The sequence below is a fragment of the Tachypleus tridentatus genome, chromosome 7 (genome assembly GCF_004210375.1).
Source record: "Tachypleus tridentatus isolate NWPU-2018 chromosome 7, ASM421037v1, whole genome shotgun sequence".
In the NCBI taxonomy this organism is placed as follows: Eukaryota; Metazoa; Arthropoda; class Merostomata; order Xiphosura; family Limulidae; genus Tachypleus; species Tachypleus tridentatus.
Genome location: NC_134831.1, coordinates 149,348,039 through 149,366,651, shown reverse-complemented (window position 1 = coordinate 149,366,651; position 18,613 = coordinate 149,348,039). Strand labels below are relative to the sequence as shown.

At 30.0% G+C, this 18,613-nt stretch overlaps 1 protein-coding gene across 4 annotated transcripts in view; it reads left to right on the top strand.

Moving 5' to 3' along the window:
* LOC143256886 (UBX domain-containing protein 7-like) overlaps nt 1-17,664 on the top strand; it is a 45,688-nt gene extending 28,024 nt beyond the window's left edge. For 3 of the 4 annotated variants that reach the window (XM_076514700.1, XM_076514703.1, XM_076514701.1), the window contains 11 exons: nt 1,266-1,407; nt 3,970-4,034; nt 8,727-8,795; nt 11,289-11,407; nt 12,502-12,648; nt 13,830-13,920; nt 14,993-15,046; nt 15,701-15,774; nt 16,514-16,880; nt 17,116-17,195; nt 17,361-17,664. In XM_076514700.1, coding sequence (XP_076370815.1) covers nt 1,266-1,407; nt 3,970-4,034; nt 8,727-8,795; nt 11,289-11,407; nt 12,502-12,648; nt 13,830-13,920; nt 14,993-15,046; nt 15,701-15,774; nt 16,514-16,880; nt 17,116-17,195; nt 17,361-17,525 — 1,373 coding nt within the window. In that variant the 3' untranslated portion in view covers nt 17,526-17,664. The remainder of the gene's footprint in view (nt 1-1,265; nt 1,408-3,969; nt 4,035-8,726; nt 8,796-11,288; nt 11,408-12,501; nt 12,649-13,829; nt 13,921-14,992; nt 15,047-15,700; nt 15,775-16,513; nt 16,881-17,115; nt 17,196-17,360) is intronic. The other variant, XM_076514702.1, reaches the window with a different exon arrangement.
* Nucleotides 17,665-18,613: the final 949 nt, after the last annotated feature.

Genomic DNA, 18,613 nt, shown 5'->3' with positions numbered 1-18,613 from the left:
TGGCAGTACATCTGTTGGACCTAATGATGTTCATTATGACATGCTGCACCATCTATCTCCTGCTTCTCTTGATGTCCTTCTGATTGTCTTTAACCGGATCTGGCAGGAGAATGTTTTTCCTGATGCCTGGTGCCAGGCTATTATTTTACCTTTCTCTAAGCCAGGCAAAGATCCAAAGATTCCTTCAAACTACCGTCCAATTGCTTTGACGAGCTGTCTCTGTAAGACCTTAGAAAGGATGGTTAATGCTCATCTTGTTTGGTTCTTCGGATCAAACAACCTCCTCTCGCCCACCCAGTGTGGGTTCCGATGACAGCACTTCACCACAGACCCCCTAATTCGTCTTGAAACATTTATCAGAGAAGCCATTCTCAAACGCCAACATCTTGTATCAATATTCTTTGACATTGAGAAGGCTTACAACACAACATGGAGGTATGGTGTTTTGCGAGACCAACGTTGGAAAGGCCAACGTCATGTGACTGACAGTGATTCTTGTACTTACCTGTTTGTCTTCCTGGCAGGTTATGAAAATTACCATAATGCTACAGAAAGTCCTTTACAACTTCTCTTACTGTAGTTTGTTTCTTAACATTATAGACCAAATGTCAACATTGATTTTATGCAATTTATGTTTATAAATGCTGTTTTGTTTTATCTTTATTTACTTTTATGAATTTTCCTACATTTACTTTACTTTTACCTTCTTATCGGATGTTTGGTGCAGATAGCCTAGCTGCTTTGTGCCATAAAACACTAAATCAACCAACCAACCAACTCTCCACTTTCTACATGTTTCATCTTATAATGAAGTTATTTTGAGTAAAAGTGCTTATAGGAGTCACTGTGCAAGGGCCTCCTTTGAATGAAGGACTATTATGGCATAATGATGTCATCATGCATGAGAACAGTTCATGTTAAATGTAATTTTTAGGTATGTAGCATGCAAATCTCATAAGCAAATGCAAAAGGGATCAAACTATTCTGTGTATAGAGGTATCTATTGGGAATACATATTTTGGGTAAGGGAAATGTTAACATCTTTAATACCTGTAAGATTAAATGAAATTATCACGTAAACTAAATGTATTAAATTTTCACACTCGCATATAATAAAACTTTTACCCTTGATGTAATAATTCAGATGAACTACTTGTTTTGTATATTATATCATTTTTAAATAAAAAATCTTACATAGTGATGTTTTACCAACAACTGTAAAAAAGACTAAAAGTACCATTTTTTATTATTATTGTTATATACAGATGCTGAAGAACCTGTGGCAAAACAAATGTTAGAAGCATGCAATGGAAATCTTGAAATGGCAGTCAACATGCACGTGGATACACAAGCAAGTGAATGTGACATAGAAGAAACTAGTTCTAACCCTAGCACTTCTCAGTCTGAGTGAGTACACCAACTTAATTGCAACTGAATTATTGATAATAGATAAATTAGTAAAAAATAAATAAAATGGGAACACACTACATATTTGATATAAAACTCAAATCAGGTAGTCTTGATCTCTGAAATAATAACCAAACTTTCTATCATTGAACTTTGACCTCATGCTTTAAAAATTGCATGTGATTCAGAACTTCTGAATCTTCTTTATGCAATGCAGATATGTCATTTATTTATAGTTAGTTGTCCTTTCTTCTATTCTCTGTGAACAAAAGTTAGTGTCCAAGATTCAGGGAATTTGTACAAGAGTTCCTTTTTCCTGCTAATATTTACATTTTTCTTGTTGATAGTTGTACTGAACTCTACTACTATGTTCATTTTGATGAATATCTTTGTGTCAATATCAGAAATTCTATAACATTGTTGAAGGCCTGACTCATGTAGTTTTCCTGTACTATTGTAGCTGCATTGTTAACCATGAATGCTCAACAAACATGCATTTGTATAAAAACTGGCATTTTTGGCAGGTATCACACTCATGAAGCTGCTTAATTTGCATAACATTCAATAATTTCTTTTAATTTTTGAGGAAGGTCTACTATTGGCCAGGCTTATTTGTCTTGGGTCTTTAGAGCAGGATATGTCTCTTAGTCCTGATTATCCCTTCTCATTTTTTTCACTTTCAGGTGTGGTTTATTTTCATTATTGAACCTGTTTTTGTTATATCTGGAGATGCTTGTGGGATACATGATTCAGTACTTGATTCTATTAGTTTTCCTACTTTCTGATATTGGGAATATTGTCTTTTTTTATATATTATCTCTGTATTATACACTTTATATTCCCTTTCTCATGTTTTATGTCAATTTCTTAACCCTTTGTTTGATTATTTGAGGGAGAAGGTTTTTTCACTTGACTCTGTTAATTATTTAGATATTTCACACTGACTGGTTTCCATGATGATGAGAAAACCCACTTGTAGAGAAAAATATATATTTAAAAACGGCTGGTATAGGTTGAGAAAAATTTTTATGCAGAGGAGCGAACAACGTTTCGACCTTCTTCGGTCATCGTGAAATATAAATATATTAAATCAAAGTTTTGACTGCTCTCAATGCAAAGAAATTTTTGTGTTAAGTTTGAAAATACTTTTCTTTCTCTGAAAATTTTCAAATTTTATTTGCATAACCTATAAAACCTTCTGAATAAATATCAATCCAATCCCTCCCCTCAGAAAACTTGTATTTTCTGTTATATTCTCTACCTTATCTCTGTATGGGATCATTCAATTTTACTAACCTTGTAACCACCATAAAACAGTAAGGGTTAAATTTGAAAATAAATTGAGAATATAGTTCTGTCCCAAATATATATATTTGGCAAATCAAAAAAGTGGGAGGTTCTTATTTTATTTTCTAGATTGTAAATGTTTAAAATTGATGTTTTAATTGGTTATGCACAATATATTTGAATATTTTGGTTTGAATTAACAAATCGAAACGTTAAAATTTGAGTTAATTTACATTGATGTTAATTTTATTGATATACAATGCTAATAAATTTGTTTAATTAAATTCTGAAAATAACTCTTAAAATATGCTATGTATAAATTGACTTACAAAGATCATTGAGAGAGGGTTAATGTTGTCATTTTTTCCTTATTAGTGCAGTGGTGACTAATATTCTGCCAGTAGTGTTGTGCTAGTTTTGAAATATGGCTTCTTTTTCAAGCTTGTTAGCTTTCTGGTTTAGCTTTACCTACCACGTGGCTTGATATACACACATTTAGGTGATGATCTTACCATGCAGTTATCTTGTTTTCTCTCATTCATCTGGGGACCAACTACTCTGAATTTTATGAAGTACTTCATATAATTAATTTGTAAATATATTATGTTGGTAGCATTGTATATTTGCTGCTTGAGAGAAATTTGAATCATCCACCAACTTTATGTAAGATGTAGTTGTAGTTTCTCGTAGGATTTTCTACATCACTCATTTCATTTTGGGTTTGAATTAATATTTACAGATCTCATTAGTGGTACCAGATGTTTATTACACATAGTGTTGTCTGAGAGCTAGTGATAACTAATTATCTTAGCACCTGCAGACCCATAATTTTGTACTGAGGTACCTAGTATGCAATTCCCTGTTTGGTGAAAATCTTTGACTGTTATAAAGCTGGAATGTATCAGCTGAAAAGTATGTTGGCTCATTGTCAGAATACATGGTCTTTACACTGTGAGGTTAATGTGCTGCTAAATGCTCCTAAGACTACTAAAAATGTTAAGTTTTAGAATTAAAATACCAGTTAATATTTTGCTTCATTTTTTACCTTTTAACTGATTAGTGATTAAATGATATTTGTTAAACACCTGCAAGCAACACAATAAATTTATTTTTGTCATATAATTTCAGATATTAGATATAGTTGAAACTGTTTAGTAACATTACAGACAGAATTAGATAAGAGCAGAATTTTTCTTTTGTGTGTGTGTGTGTGTGTGCACAAAGAACTTGGAAACCAGTGTATAAAAGTAGTTTTCATTATATTTTATCTTTCAGAAACAGTGTTAGATCCCCAATCCCTCAGACTCGTGGAATTCTAGTTGAAGATAGATTTGTTTATAGTAAGTTCAATACTACCAGTTAACATGATATAAACTTGTACACAAGTTATAATGAATATAAGTGTATGAAGTGTGAAAAAATAGTGAATATTAGCTTACAAATGTTAGTTAGAAAATGTTTGTCATTATATTTGCACCATGTGGATTAAGATATGTTCTTTCTTTTTTAAATTAAATTTTATGTAGAAATCTGCAAATGTTGTTTTTTAATATAATTAGAAGTTCTGAAAATGTATCACAATAATAATCACTATCATTCCACAAGTCAGATCTTTGCTAAACTTATGAAATTTTCAATTTTACTAGCAAGCTCTGCTTTTATGTGTTTAAAAATAAAGTGAAACAAATAGATGGGGGGCACACTTAGGTTTTCAAAATTATACACTGCAAAGGATAACAGTAAATGATGTTATATATTGACTTTTAACTCAAAATGCTTTAGAATTAATATATTGTAATTTTGCAGCATTTATACAGTGTGATATACAAAACAAAAATGTAACCCAAGTTCTATTTTTGCTCATTCCTAATATTGTATTTTATATTTTTAAGGAAGTATCATTCAGCAAGAATATAAGTATCTATGTGATTTTTCATGTGATTTTTCCATTTGTGTTACTGATTTTATTGGTAAAGGTTTTATTTCCCCATTTTATGATATTAAACAGTAATTAATGAAGTACAGTTTTTAAAGTAGCTGCAGCAAACATTATTTTTAGTGTGATTGGAGAATAAATAAATTGTCTGAACAGTAATTTATGGTATTGTGAGAAAACAACTAGATAAATCTCCTGTGAGGACAAAGTGTCTTAAAGAAAGCTTAGAAGACTAAAAGAACAAACCACATGTATTATATTTTGTTTCAGAAAATGTTTTCTTGGTAAATTATATCTGTTTAAAGATATGGAAATTTGTTTTCTATGACAGGCCATCATGTAACACCATAAAGAGCTTATTTGATTTACTGTAGCAAAATAAAACAATTTTGTGGTACTAAACCCACAACTTTTCATAACTGCATACACCCATCCCCCCAGGAAAATACAAGTCGTTTTGTATAGTAATATATTGCTTAGTGACAGCAAGGGATTTATCACTCATATAGTTATCAAACTTTCTCTTAAAACTTCCTTAAATTGACTACCTTCACAAATATCTGAGAACAACTAATTCCACAGGTCAACCACCCTGTTAAAAAAGTAGAACTGTCTCAGCTGAATATGATTTGTACCTTTCCAAAATTTGTGTTTTTGCACCCTAGTCCTACTATTTTCACCATTAAATATGGAAAAAGATGATGGGTGTATGCACTGTATCTGCATCCCCACTGCAATGTGGGTCCTACTTCTGCAGTCACTACCAAAATGTGGGATACATTTTATAATCCCACATTGTAGCTTGTTCCCTAAGATCCTTTTTTTTTGTTTTAAAACGTGCAGCATATTTTAAAAAAAATTCATGTTAATATGTTTTGGTTTATGGCTTGACAATTTTATGGTTCTAATTGTATTAAAATACGTACGCACGTGTGAGTGTCCTTTGTATGACTCTTCATTATTGAAAATTGAATAATCAGAATCATTCTGTTCTGTAATTTTCTTAGTATCTTGTCATACCAGTCAATTCAAATTTCATTTGTGATGTTTATCTTTAATTTTATCCCTTATACCATATGTGAGCCAACTTTGTTTTTTACTTGCAGCTACCCTTTCCATTATATAAGGTACATGTTTGTCTTGAATATTTAAAGCATTTAATCAGTATAAAAATAAATCAATTGCCAAGTTCACAATGGATAATTCTTGTAGCATCCCATCGAAATTTGATTTTTTAAAATTGATAACTAAAATGTCATTATTCCTGATTTCCAGATTCAACAAAACCTCAAACCTGATAGAGCAATGATCGCTTGCACCCAGATGCTTCTAGATTTACACTCATTCAACAAGTTCTATGTTAGAAGTTAAGAAATCTAAAATAGCATTGTTGTTGGTGAACAAAACCATCTTGAACAGTATCCAAAATGTTTTTCATTTTCTAATCTATATACCTGAAATTAAAATTACCCATAATTATGACTTAATTAACAACTGAAATCTTAATTTTGCTGTGCAGTTTACAACTAATTTCATCAGTATCAGCTTTATATCAGCTCATAGAAACCAAAAGGTATTCAGTTTCCTCACTGTTATCTTTGATATTCTCAACTTCAACAGAATGTAACTCTCATTTTACATACAAATTTACCCTGACCTATTAAGTAACCTATAATCGTGTACCTTATAAAAATGCTTAATTTCTACCACTATACTTCTAGCATTACAATAGTAAATGGCATCATATTTAGGTGTTGAACTTTGGTTTAGCATTAAACTGAAAGTACACATATTTTATTTTGAAACTTGGCTCTATTCATATTAAAAATAACATCATACATAGAATCATTTTTGTGCAGGAGATGACACTAATGCAGTCAGTTTAGTGAAATTCTACAAGACAAATACAAATAATTTGTTGAAAGATTTGTGTTGTAATTTAAATAAATTATGAATTTTGTAAACTTAAAAATATGTGCATCTATGCTTGACCAAATACATTTCAAGCTGAAATCCATACGAAACATAGGATCCATCTTAACATACAGGTAAGTTAAATAGCTAGATCAGGAACCAGTAATGGTAATTTCAAACATTTTGTTGTCCAAATCTGCACCTTCAAAGTAAGATCTGTATTTAAGCTCTAGGTGCTTTTAATGCAGTTGTCATCTACATAAGCATAAGACGTAGATAAGGTTGAAAATGCAAATTACCATCCTGCCTGAATTTAACAACTAGTTATTGAATATTCACTAAGAAACGTATGTTTTAATAAAGGAAAATATTAAGTTTTCAGGAGTGCCATTTGTAAAGGATGAAATAGCACAATGCAAACTAATTAGAGAATTTTGTTTGCCTATTTACCTCACATGCTATCATATCTACATGCCTTATCAAGGAATCACTTATAACTATAACCTCCTTAATATTATCCTTCTCTAACCCTTTTGGACTATTTTCTCTCCAGTAGTTCTTCAACATAATCCAAGAAGGGAAATCTGTTGCTCAACAGAATAGGCTCATTACAATTAAATTTATTACTTTTAGCCCTAATAGTACTCTTTTCAATTTCCTGAAAGTCATTGTTAGCTGATGTATCTCATGCATGTAAAAACTTAAGCTCCTCCTAAAATCCTGCTGACATTTCCCTCTGACTTCTATCTATTGCTTCAACTCTAATTAGGATAACTTCCAACTTAAAAATCCTGCATATAAATTGCATGTCTTCACTGCTAGCTTGCTTAAAGTACACATTAGTCCCAAGTTGCCAAGTAAAACCCCACTTTATTACACCCATCACATCTAACAATGTATGAATGTTTAACTCTTACACTAGTCTTAACCCTTGTATTTCTAGTATGGAAATAAATACTAAACTAAATACCAGTATCTTATTGCAACCTTGAAGAAAATGTAGTACTTTAAATTATAATAATTTTTTTTGTTAACACTGCAGTTTTAAGTAACAAACTAGTTTGAGCATTATAGGTATTATTTATTGCATAACACTCATAATTGTAAAGGTCATTCATCTGAAAGATATTATAAAAGTTAACATTACGACCTTTGAAGTTTAAAGAAATAAACATATGTTGGAATATTTTCTACAGTTAACATTATTCTTGTTAATTCTAACATTTGAGTTTGAGCTGTTAAGCACTGAATAGTTTGAATTACAATGAAATTATTGTTCAAATTTTGACTGTATAGGATATCTTATCTGCATAGGAAAGCATCAGCAAACTTTTATTAGGAAAATGTCGCCATGTTTTATTTTTAAAGAGATTGTTATGCTGACTGCTTATTTCATTCTGTGGTAAATTAATTTTTGTTAACCTGTTGTTTGCATTGAAAAAAGTTGATTTTTGTTGTTTTTTTCTGGGGAATTGTGTACTTAGTGGTGTGTAGTTTTCAGCAAAGCTAGAAAAGGCATAAGCATTCTGACAAGCTGAGCAATTCAGACATCACTTTGGCTTCTAGAACCTTTTATAGTACTTTGTGGTTCTGATGTATCTACAGTGTCACATTTATCTCCATGGGGTAGCATTATATTTAAAACTCAACACTTAAAAGCATGTTTTAACAGAATTAAAATGTAAAATTGTAGTGAATCATAGATAATCTCAGTGAACTGTTACAAACATTTCTGTTTTGTAAATTTAGTGTCATGCAAAAAAGAGGTTTGAACTTCTTAACAAAAAAGTGATATAATTTGTTTGTTTATAGATTGTTGGAAATATCAGACATGAAAAAACAAATAACTGGAAGTACTTTACACAATTTCATTTTAGTCCTTTATAATCTCCACCCGTATATGTATGTATGCTATACACAATCTCCAAATGTCTTGCATGTAATTTTAAATGCCTTGCACAACTGGTTTGTTGTGGTCAGAGCATTGTTGTGGTAATGAGAAAAAGAAACCTTTCATGGATGATAGAGTTCACAAGAAGCATTGATATAAAATTATTTTCTTAAATCTATTAATTTGAATAATTTCATAATGATATCATTTATAAGTTGACTTTCTTGTCATTTCATTGCTTAGTTTTATATCACTGTTGAAAGTGAGTGTCCGTATTTGAATCTATTACAGAATTTAGACCAAGAAGAACACATTCACTATCAGTTTTTGATGCTTTTAGAGATTTTCAGAGTGAGTCCAGTAAGTAACAAAAGCACAAATAATTATATTTGTTAAACATGCATCACTTGTGAGTTATGTATTAGGTAGTCCAAAGTTATTATTCTTCTTCTAATATTTAATAATTAAGTAACTAAAGCAATAAAACTATGCAGTTTTCAGTGTCTTGTAGTCTTGTAGTGAGTAGTACAACCCTATAAAATAGCAACCATACAAGAAAAGGTTCAGTGTGTCATTTGGCTTGCAGAGACTAAGTCAGTGACTGTGATCTGTAAAATTACATATGCCAGTACAAAAAAGAACTGCAATTTAAAATCATCTGTCTGAGAGTGGATGAAGAAACATGAGCATTGTGTTACAGCAGCTTGAAGACCCTTTGCCAGTGATGAATGTATCAAACAAGTTCATTAGTCATTTCAGTATAGCCCACAAAAAGTAATTCATGTTTCGTGAGAACTTCACATGTCAAAAACGTCTCTGCTCCATGTTGTTCACAAATGATTTTATCTGTATGCCTACAAACTTCAATTGGTATATGTACTACAAGGTGATGACAGACCACAATGCAAGACGTTTACAGTGAATCTCCGTGATCATTTTGATGCTTTGTCTTGCTGGCATTTATTGGTCAGAAGGATTGGTTGGGGTGGGCCAGCTCTATGGCCTTTGCATTTGGCATACATTTCTCTACTACACTCTTTTCTTTGGGAGTATGTTAAGGACATTGTGTATTGCACACCTATTTTAAAAGTCGTGGAGTTAAAGACCAGGATAATGTATACTATTTCCACTGCAACTGTTGGTATATTACAGTGAATGTGGATTGAAATAGACTTTCAGTTAAACATGCTGATGGTACACATGTAGAAGTCTACTGATATGATGATGATAAACTGTTTGAATTAGGCTACAACATTCTGATAACTGCATGACTAATTCTTTAGCTATTTAATTGTTCAATTTTAAAGTAGGAAAGATAATTTTAGCCAGTCTGGTATGTTATTTTTAATATATATATGTTGAAATGTTTCAAACATTTTTAGTGCACTTAAGTTTTATCTCAGTTGCTTGTTTTAAATTTTATGTTTAAAATTGTTTAACTTCACATTTAAAATTAGGAGAAATTTTCTAGAAAAAATTAATTGTGGAACTACTTACACAAAATTGGATTTCATATGATAATAATAATAAGTACAGTATATATGTAAAAACAGTTTGGGTTAAGAAAATTTTTTATGTGGAGGATCAAACAACCCAAACCAGCTGTTTTTATATATATATCTTTTTCAACAAGTGGGTTTTCTTGCCATCACTGAATAATAAATGCAACATTTCTGTCTTTATGATTGAAATGTAGAACATATTTTTCTTGGTGAACCAAAGAAAGTTTCACAGTAACTTGCCACTTAATATTTATGAGCTTTTAAATTGCTATGCTTTTACAGATTATTATTTTATTTTATAACATTTTGTGTTATGTTCACATGTGCATGTATTATTGTAAGTAACTACATGATTATGGTAAATACATGATTAATTTAATCTTCTATGTATAAAAATGTTTCAAGAAAAAATAATTTGTATTGGTTATTTTAAATTCTTTATTTTTTACAAAGGGTTAGATTTTGGACATTATGCTTATAAATTTTGTTTTAACTATATCTAAAAATTATCCAATTTTAATTTTGTTTTTTTTTTTAAATTACATTGTGTACTAAGGGCTTCACATTAATGTTAGCCCAGTAGCCCAGGACAAGTATGAAATACATTTAGATGAGTTATTGATGTGATGCACTAGTTCCATGGAGCAAATTGCCTGACCCTTATGTGACTGTAGTAGAGGGGATTGCCAATATCCCTTGATTGTTTTTTCCCTTCCCACAATAGAAGTAAACCTAATTGCATGAAACTTAGCATAAATTGACCAAAGAGTATCTAATTTTGGCTTTAAAGAATTTGATTTTAGTTTATTAACCTTTTTGTATATTGTGAAATTTTTAAAACTATGCAGGACATTTATTTTAAAAAACAACTTTTTCTTCCATTTTAGAATTTTTTATTGTTGTTCATCAAAAGGTTCTATGTACTTTTTCTGAAATTTTATTTTATCAGTTGCAGTAGTCATCACATCAGACTGTAACTTGTATTAATAAAAAACCTTGTAAAATGACAGATTTATCAGTGACCTATGACCTGACCTTTCAAAACATTTTCATATTGGTCTAGGTAACAATATTTGTGCTAACAATGTTCAAACAACTGTAGGTTTTTGCAGTATTTTCAAATTAAATTTCAAAGGTAAACTTGCAATGACAAGAACAAATCTTCATGTTGTTTTAGGGGTATCTTGAGCAATGCACATGCTGATTTATTTTGGGAAAAAATTTCTATGTGGCTAACCCTGTGCTAATGGTTTAAAAACTTAATATAGAGTCTGGCACTGTTTAAGTTTAGTTGGTGTATGAGGTTTTATTAAACAAACAGAATTTAATTTTATACTCTCTTCCATTTAAGGAATACAAGAGGAACAACTTACTGGAAACAAAGATGCTCAGTACAGTAGAAAAAGAAAAACACTTGAAGATCTTTTCTGCCCACCACTAGACCTCATACATAGAGGATCTTTTGATTCTGTAAGCAAGTAAACTCATTTGTCATTTTTGGTATATGCAAGGATGTTTACGTAAATTCATCACTGAAGGTGATATCTGAAAGTGTTGTTATCTTAACATCATCAGCCTTAACAAGCACTGCTTATTGTTACTGATGCTACAGGTCTAATAAAAGGTATGAAATCAATATCAGTAATATGTCTGATAGTTCTTGGTGTTTATTTTTGGTAATACAAGTAAAACTAACAGTGTTAGAATCATTTTCTGTTATTTTTTCTTAAAAACTATGAATTTTTGCAGTAGCTGTAGGTTATGAATCTGGAAATTTGAGATTATGGATGTAGTAAATTTGTTTTAAGCTGTCAGTAAAAATGAAATACTTGTATTGCTAAGATCTGATGTTAGGATGTTTGTGGTAAACACCAGGAAAGTGAAAAAAAATTGAAGTTTTAAACTAACTTCAAGATTAAATGTAAAAGTGATGAAAAAAGCTTTGTAATCAGTTTAGAAAAAGCATCTCTTTAGATTGCACACTATTATATTAGTTTCAGAATTAGGTATTTAGCACAAATAGCTCAGTATGTAGCTTTATACTTAAAAACAAACAAATATAACTTTAACTTTTGAGATAAGCTCATTTTCAATGATTGTTCTTTTATCAAAAACATTTTTTTAAATGTATGATGTAACCTTTTTGGTATGGACAGATTTACACACATTTATAGGGATAAAATGAAGACACTATTTGGAAAGACTGATAACATTTTAATAAATGAATGAAAGATAATATTTGTGAGAGAAAAAAGATATTGAAAAACCTAAAAAACAAACAAGTGAGGAGTTTATAACATCAGAGTTCTAAAATATTCTTATTTCCAATTTCTGACACTGAAAGTAAACAGGAAAGGAATACACACAGATAAATAACCTGGAGTTAGTAATTTTCTTTTTATGAGAAGTACAAAATTATCTTCAGGTTCAATTACTGAAAAGCTTATTGACACTTTATAACGTTACACTGTTTTTGATAGAATTTAACCTGTCAAGACAACTCTGGAATTAGTGGTTCACAGAATTATGAAAATTGAAGTATTTTCCCATATTTATGATACAAGGCACGTGACATGGGTAAACACACAAACAGGTGGCTGATGGTCAACATTCAAGACATACAAGAGTTTCAATGTCAAGTTCTCAACAGGGATGTGTGGAGTAGCCCAGCTGTGAAAAGTATTGTGTCTGAGCATTTTATTTTCTGGCAGGTGAGACCTGAGAACCAGAGTTTGCTCTACTGTTAAGTTTTTATTCAAACAAGGATAAAATCACATGAAAGATTTTTTATGTATTCCATAGATTCAAAATTGTTACATTTAAATTTTTGCTCTTGACTTTTTTTTTAACTCGGCAAATAAACTTCATTTGAAGACTAAATACTGTGGAATTATTTATTATGTGCCCTTCTTAGAATTGTGTCACAACAAAATACTTTTTTCTCATTCAAAGTTTGGGTATAATTGTAAGATGAAATTACAAACTTTGAATAAACTGGATTGGAGTGACGTCTAAAGACTGTAGAGTTATGTCACCTGCTTGTGAAAGTGGGAATCGTAAATGTTCTACTATATTGGGGATGGTTTTCATCTAAATTTTTCAAGCCATTTTGCAGTTTTAACCAAACCTTTTCAGAATTGTTGGTAAATGGTAGATGCATTGAAAAACTGCTTTCTTTTGTTTTCACTTTTAAAATACATTGTAGAAATATCCATTAAGTAATGAAAGTTATAGTTCTTTCTAATATATATATATATATCAACAAGCATAATGTAATTTCTAAAGTAACTACCATGTTAAGAATGAATCTAGATGAAAGAGTGCGGGATTACTAGTAGTATAAGATTTACCAAATAATGTACAGTTTAAAAAGTGTGTAAGAATACAGATGGTTTTTGTAACTCATTTGCATATTTTCCTTAATTTGATTCCCAGTTAAAATGTGGTGCTAAAACTACTGACATGTACTATTATAAAGAAGTTAAAATGGTTGAAGAGATAAATGCTCCACGTTTTGAGCTCATACGTGTTTTTTCTCATGTCACAGTAGTTAAAACGTGTAAAGTTAAATTCTATGAGCATGATGTGTCTTCAGTTCTTGTCATGCACTAGCCTTTAACTTTGATAAACTTTGGGAACAATAAGATAATAACCTTCAAGAGATACTGTACCGTCTTTAAAATGGCAAAAGAGTTAGGAAAACTGTAATCCTATATGTTTAGATATTTAGTTGATTGCTTCAAAAATGTGATCGAAGTTTATATTCTGTAAATAAGTCCTTGATTTGAAGTCAGTATAAAGTTTCAACTTTTTCCTTATGCCATACATATGTTGTTTATAAGTAAATTTGCTAATATTTTCTAAATAACTAGTTTTATTTTTATATCATTAGGTTTATCTGGATAGTGAAGAAGGAAGTTGGTATGCCCAGTTTTATAAAGTCAGTCAATATCCTTATGTAGCTATTTTGGATCCTAGGACAGGTATTTAGAATATAAATAGTTCAGTGTGTGTGTGTGAAACAAATTTTTGTTTATTTCTGTGATTACCTTAATAATTATCAAATTACTCTGTTCCATAAGCAATAGTTTGTGTGATGTAAATAGATTTGACTTATTTCATACATGTGTGCTCAGTCATCTATTTAAAATAATCTGAATTTTATGACATAATTATAAAATCTGTGTGTGTTTTTTGACATAAAAGTGAATGATGTATGCACCCTGGTCCCTCAGTGGAACAGTGGTAAATTTATGGACTTGTTATTCTAAAATCCAAGATTTTTTTACCCTCCAGTGGATGGAGCAGATAGCTGTGTGGCTTTGCTTTAGAAAACAAATGCACAAGTATATATTCTGTTTGTGATTTCTCATCAGAATGGGCCTTTTTGTAATAGTTGAGCAGAATAACATTGAATAAAATTACCATTTCTCAAATTTTCCCTTTATTTGCTGATTTATTTGTATTTTCAGTACTCTTCATCTCTTATAATTTCCATACTTGTATAGAATTAACGTAATACACACTAAATTATAGTACTGATTTGAAAACTTTTCTGTGGTTAGTGAATGAAAAAAAATACAGGATATGTTTCTTTTTTTAATATAAAAATGAAAGGTAAATAATTAAAGATCAAATACTAAACTGATTTCACAGAAAACTTACTGAGGTTAGTAGGGAAATGTGTAAGTCAATAATATATAATGACTTTTGGCTGAAACCATGATTACTATTACAGAATGTGTGTGTGTCATATATAAAACAAATGAACAACTCAAGTGTTGTACATAAAAAATTAGTGTTAATCATGTTTGTTTTTGTATATAGCTGTACTTTCTCAGTAGTATAGGAAATTTTTAAATTTGTGAGGGTATAAATCAGTTTCACTAATGATTACTTATATTTAAAAAAAAAATTTCAGGTGAAACACCTATAAAATTTCTAATCTGTTTATGTAGCTAATGATATATGTAATATAATTAGTTGCAGCACTTATATTATCACCTGTAAGTTTCATGAAGCATATTTTGATAACATATTTTGTTTCTTTTAAAGGAGAAAATTTAGTTGTATGGAATAAAGTAGATCCAGTTTCATTTTGTGATTTGGGTAAGTACATGCTTGTTCTTTTTTTAAGTTGCTTATTTTAAACCATCACATTTGCATGATTTTTTCAATTGTGTAAATTTCATTTTATTGTACTAATGTAACTTACAATGAAAGGTTTCTGTTTGATAGATTTTTCTGATAAGCTTTCTCTCAAATCTCAGTAGTTCTATTTTCTTTATTGTTGGGTGTGTATTTGACTATCAAGATAGAAATAGATGTTTTATGAAAACAAAAAAAAAATTAAATTGTGTGAAATTGATTTTTCAGTTGTGTAAATAATATTTTAAGTTATTTCTTAGAAAGTGTTAAATGTAATGTTTGACATTTGGGTATCATATTCAAAAGAATTGGAAAGGGATTTCACAACAGATAATTTTTAACTTCAAAATAATCAGTTGTTTGCAATTATACATGGTTTGTTAGTGTTGAAGCAATTTAATTTTATCCAAACACCTATTTCAAAAATATTTTTATCAGCATTTCTAAGACTAAAATGTAACTGTTTTTCTTAATGTGCACCCACTATTATTTTTTTTTTTGATAATTAAGCTAAATTCATAAAGCATTTCAACTAGCATTTATCATATTTTAGATCTTAACCTTGTGAAGAATTGTATCATTAATATAAATTGGGCTTAATTATTCTTTGTCTAGTGACCAAATTTCTTTATGAATATCCCACACCAGATGGTTCTGTTCCAGGCCCACCTATAAAGAAATCCAAGACTGTGAGAATTACATTTGGTTTCTTTTCATTAATCTTGTGTTCTTTAATTTTGGGAATTTCAATAAAATTTTTATTGATAAGTGTTTGTTTTCAATACCTTAGTAAGTATTTGCTGTAGAAGTTTCTTTGGAAAAAGTTTGCCAACTAACATTTTTTGAGAATCTGTACTTACAGGCTAGAATGTTATCTCAAAAACAAAAATGTATATCAGTGAGCAAATTCCATTAGGTTTCTAAGATAATCATTTTGAGTTTTAAGCTTACTATTAAAAAAACAACTTTTTCTATAGTTTTCATAATTGAAAGATTAAAAAAATATTTTCTAGATTTTAAAAATTATTTTGAAAACCTTAAGTTGTTTTATAGCATAAACAAAAGATTATATAGTTATTAGTCAATGAGTGATTTTTGAAGCACTCACATTAAAACATTTTCTGCTGAAGTCAACATTTGATCCTTCTACCTAACTGAGAATTTTCTTTTCATTATTTTTTATGATCTTAATATTGACATAAACTTTTTAATATTTGCATTACTTTGTATTTGACTGTTTGAAACATTCTCTTAAGTGGCATCAAGAAATGTTTGTCAAATTTGAAAAAAAAATTGTAATAAAGTTCAAGCCAAAACAATTATTATTTTTAAAACTTCAGTGAAACAATTCATTTCTTTGTTATTTTATTATCTTTAAATAAAAGAATCATATTGATCAATAAATCATGGTTTATATCTATCTATCAGGATAAAATACTGGACCAAAGTGAGGAGTCTCAGATGAAAGCAGCAATTCAGGCTTCACTTGAAAATATTTCAGATGTTTCAGTTTTTGCTGAGCATGAAATTGGCTCAGAAAGAGGTGATGAAAGTGTCATAAAGACTTGTGAGTTACGTTCTGTAAGTTCATTGTCAGACACTACTAAAACATCTTGGAATAAAAACACAAGCACACTAGAGCCACATGTTGTAAAAAATTATTCAGGTGGAAGTATCTCAAATTTAGATAAAGAAGACACAAACCACAAGTTGAAAAAGAAAATGGATGATATTGAAATTACTGATGAAAGTAATCCATTAGAACAGTGGGAAGACTTCTTGGGTAGCAGTGATGGTATGTCTTTTAACACTTTTTCAATCAAAGGTTATATATTTCATCATTTTTTAAAGAGTGATATTTGGAGAAATGTGAAATGATAATCAGTTGTTGTTTTAAAAAGTATAATATTTTTGCTTCGATTTATTAATCATAAGTTTAATTTAAAAATTGTGAGATTTGAGTTCTTAATGTCGCAGTTTTTGTTTTATGTGAAGATAATGTTTGTTGTTTTAAAAATATTTTCTTTCAGATCCAGAATCAAAAATAATGTTACGGTTTCCTACTGGAGAGCGTCAACAAAAACAGTTTCCATCTTCTTCTCAGTTACAGGTAAGAAAGAGAAAGGTTTTTTGATAAAACAAAAGATAGATACATTAATCTAAACATTAAACATTACAAAATAAATTATAATTGTTTATTAATTATTTCTCTTGTTCTGGTATTTGTTTCCATTAATAATTAAGATGATTTTGTTTTGTCTCTGTTTCATTGCAGGCTCTTGTTTTGTATGTGGCTGCACAAGGTTTTCCAAGAGAGAACTATGAATTAGTGACAAATTTTCCTCGTCGTAACCTCAGTGAATTGAAACCAAGTGAAACATTAAAAGATATTGGACTGTTCCCTAGAGAGACAGTTTTTATCCAGCTAAGAACTACATGAGAAACTGAGTAAAAGTTATTTGCAAACTAATATTAAAACCAGTTTAGTATTCCAAAGAGAATCCTATCTGAAAATATTTCAAGGATTTATTGAAATGTAAGATAAGAAAAAAAAATAAAATAAAAATTGCTGACATTCAGTAATGATTGCATAATTGCTCAAGTATCAAAATTAAAAATTTCCTGGTGGAAAATGTTATATGATACTCACTGCCTAATGTAAAAATAAATCTAGCATTATAAAACAATAGTTTCACACCTGTTATTGTTGTCACATTTCTTTTTCTTGCACAAGTGGAAATAAATTAGTCCTTTGTATTGTAGTTTGTTCCTGTTTTCAGTTGTAACAAATAAAAAAAATTCATAGTAGGGTCATTCCATGTCAACTCAGTGAGATTAGGGAAGGTTGGTTGCCTGACAATCTCAGAATCTCTGGAAACTATTTAGAAATGATCTTTGGCATCTGAAGCTGACATCTGGTAATTTTGTAGCTGAAATTCCAACATTGTCATAATTTTTTGCCCAATGGAAATTTTCATTAAATCACTTGCAAGTTGTAAATTGAATGGGAACCCACTTTCAGATGTCTATATCTCTTGAAATATAAGTCCTAGTGTCTTCAAATTTTCAGAAGATGTTCAGATGTTTCTGGTAATTGGAGAGAATGCATCAAATGCTGGCAAACAAGCCTGTTTTTTGCTTATGACTTCTCAAAACCAGGATTTGTACAAAAATCGCAAATAAAGTGGATTTTCAAAAATTTAGGAAAAATATATCTCTAATATATTTGATCAATTTAATTGTAGGAATAATATCTGAATTACATCACCAATGATTAAAAAGCTGTAGTTCTGGAGTATAAAAGGGAGTTATGGCCAATCAAAGTTGACATTGGTAAAAAAAAATTAATTTTCTAATGGCCAGATGGACCTCTTGAGTAATGGAAAGGTTGATGAAATTTATGGTAGCAAAAGATGGAAGTATTGTCTACTTGTGTGCCAATATCCTTCTGTAATGCCTTCATGCTAAAGTTATTATACTGCTGACCCAACATGTGCGTCCACTCATTGTTGGGAGTATGGGGCCAGT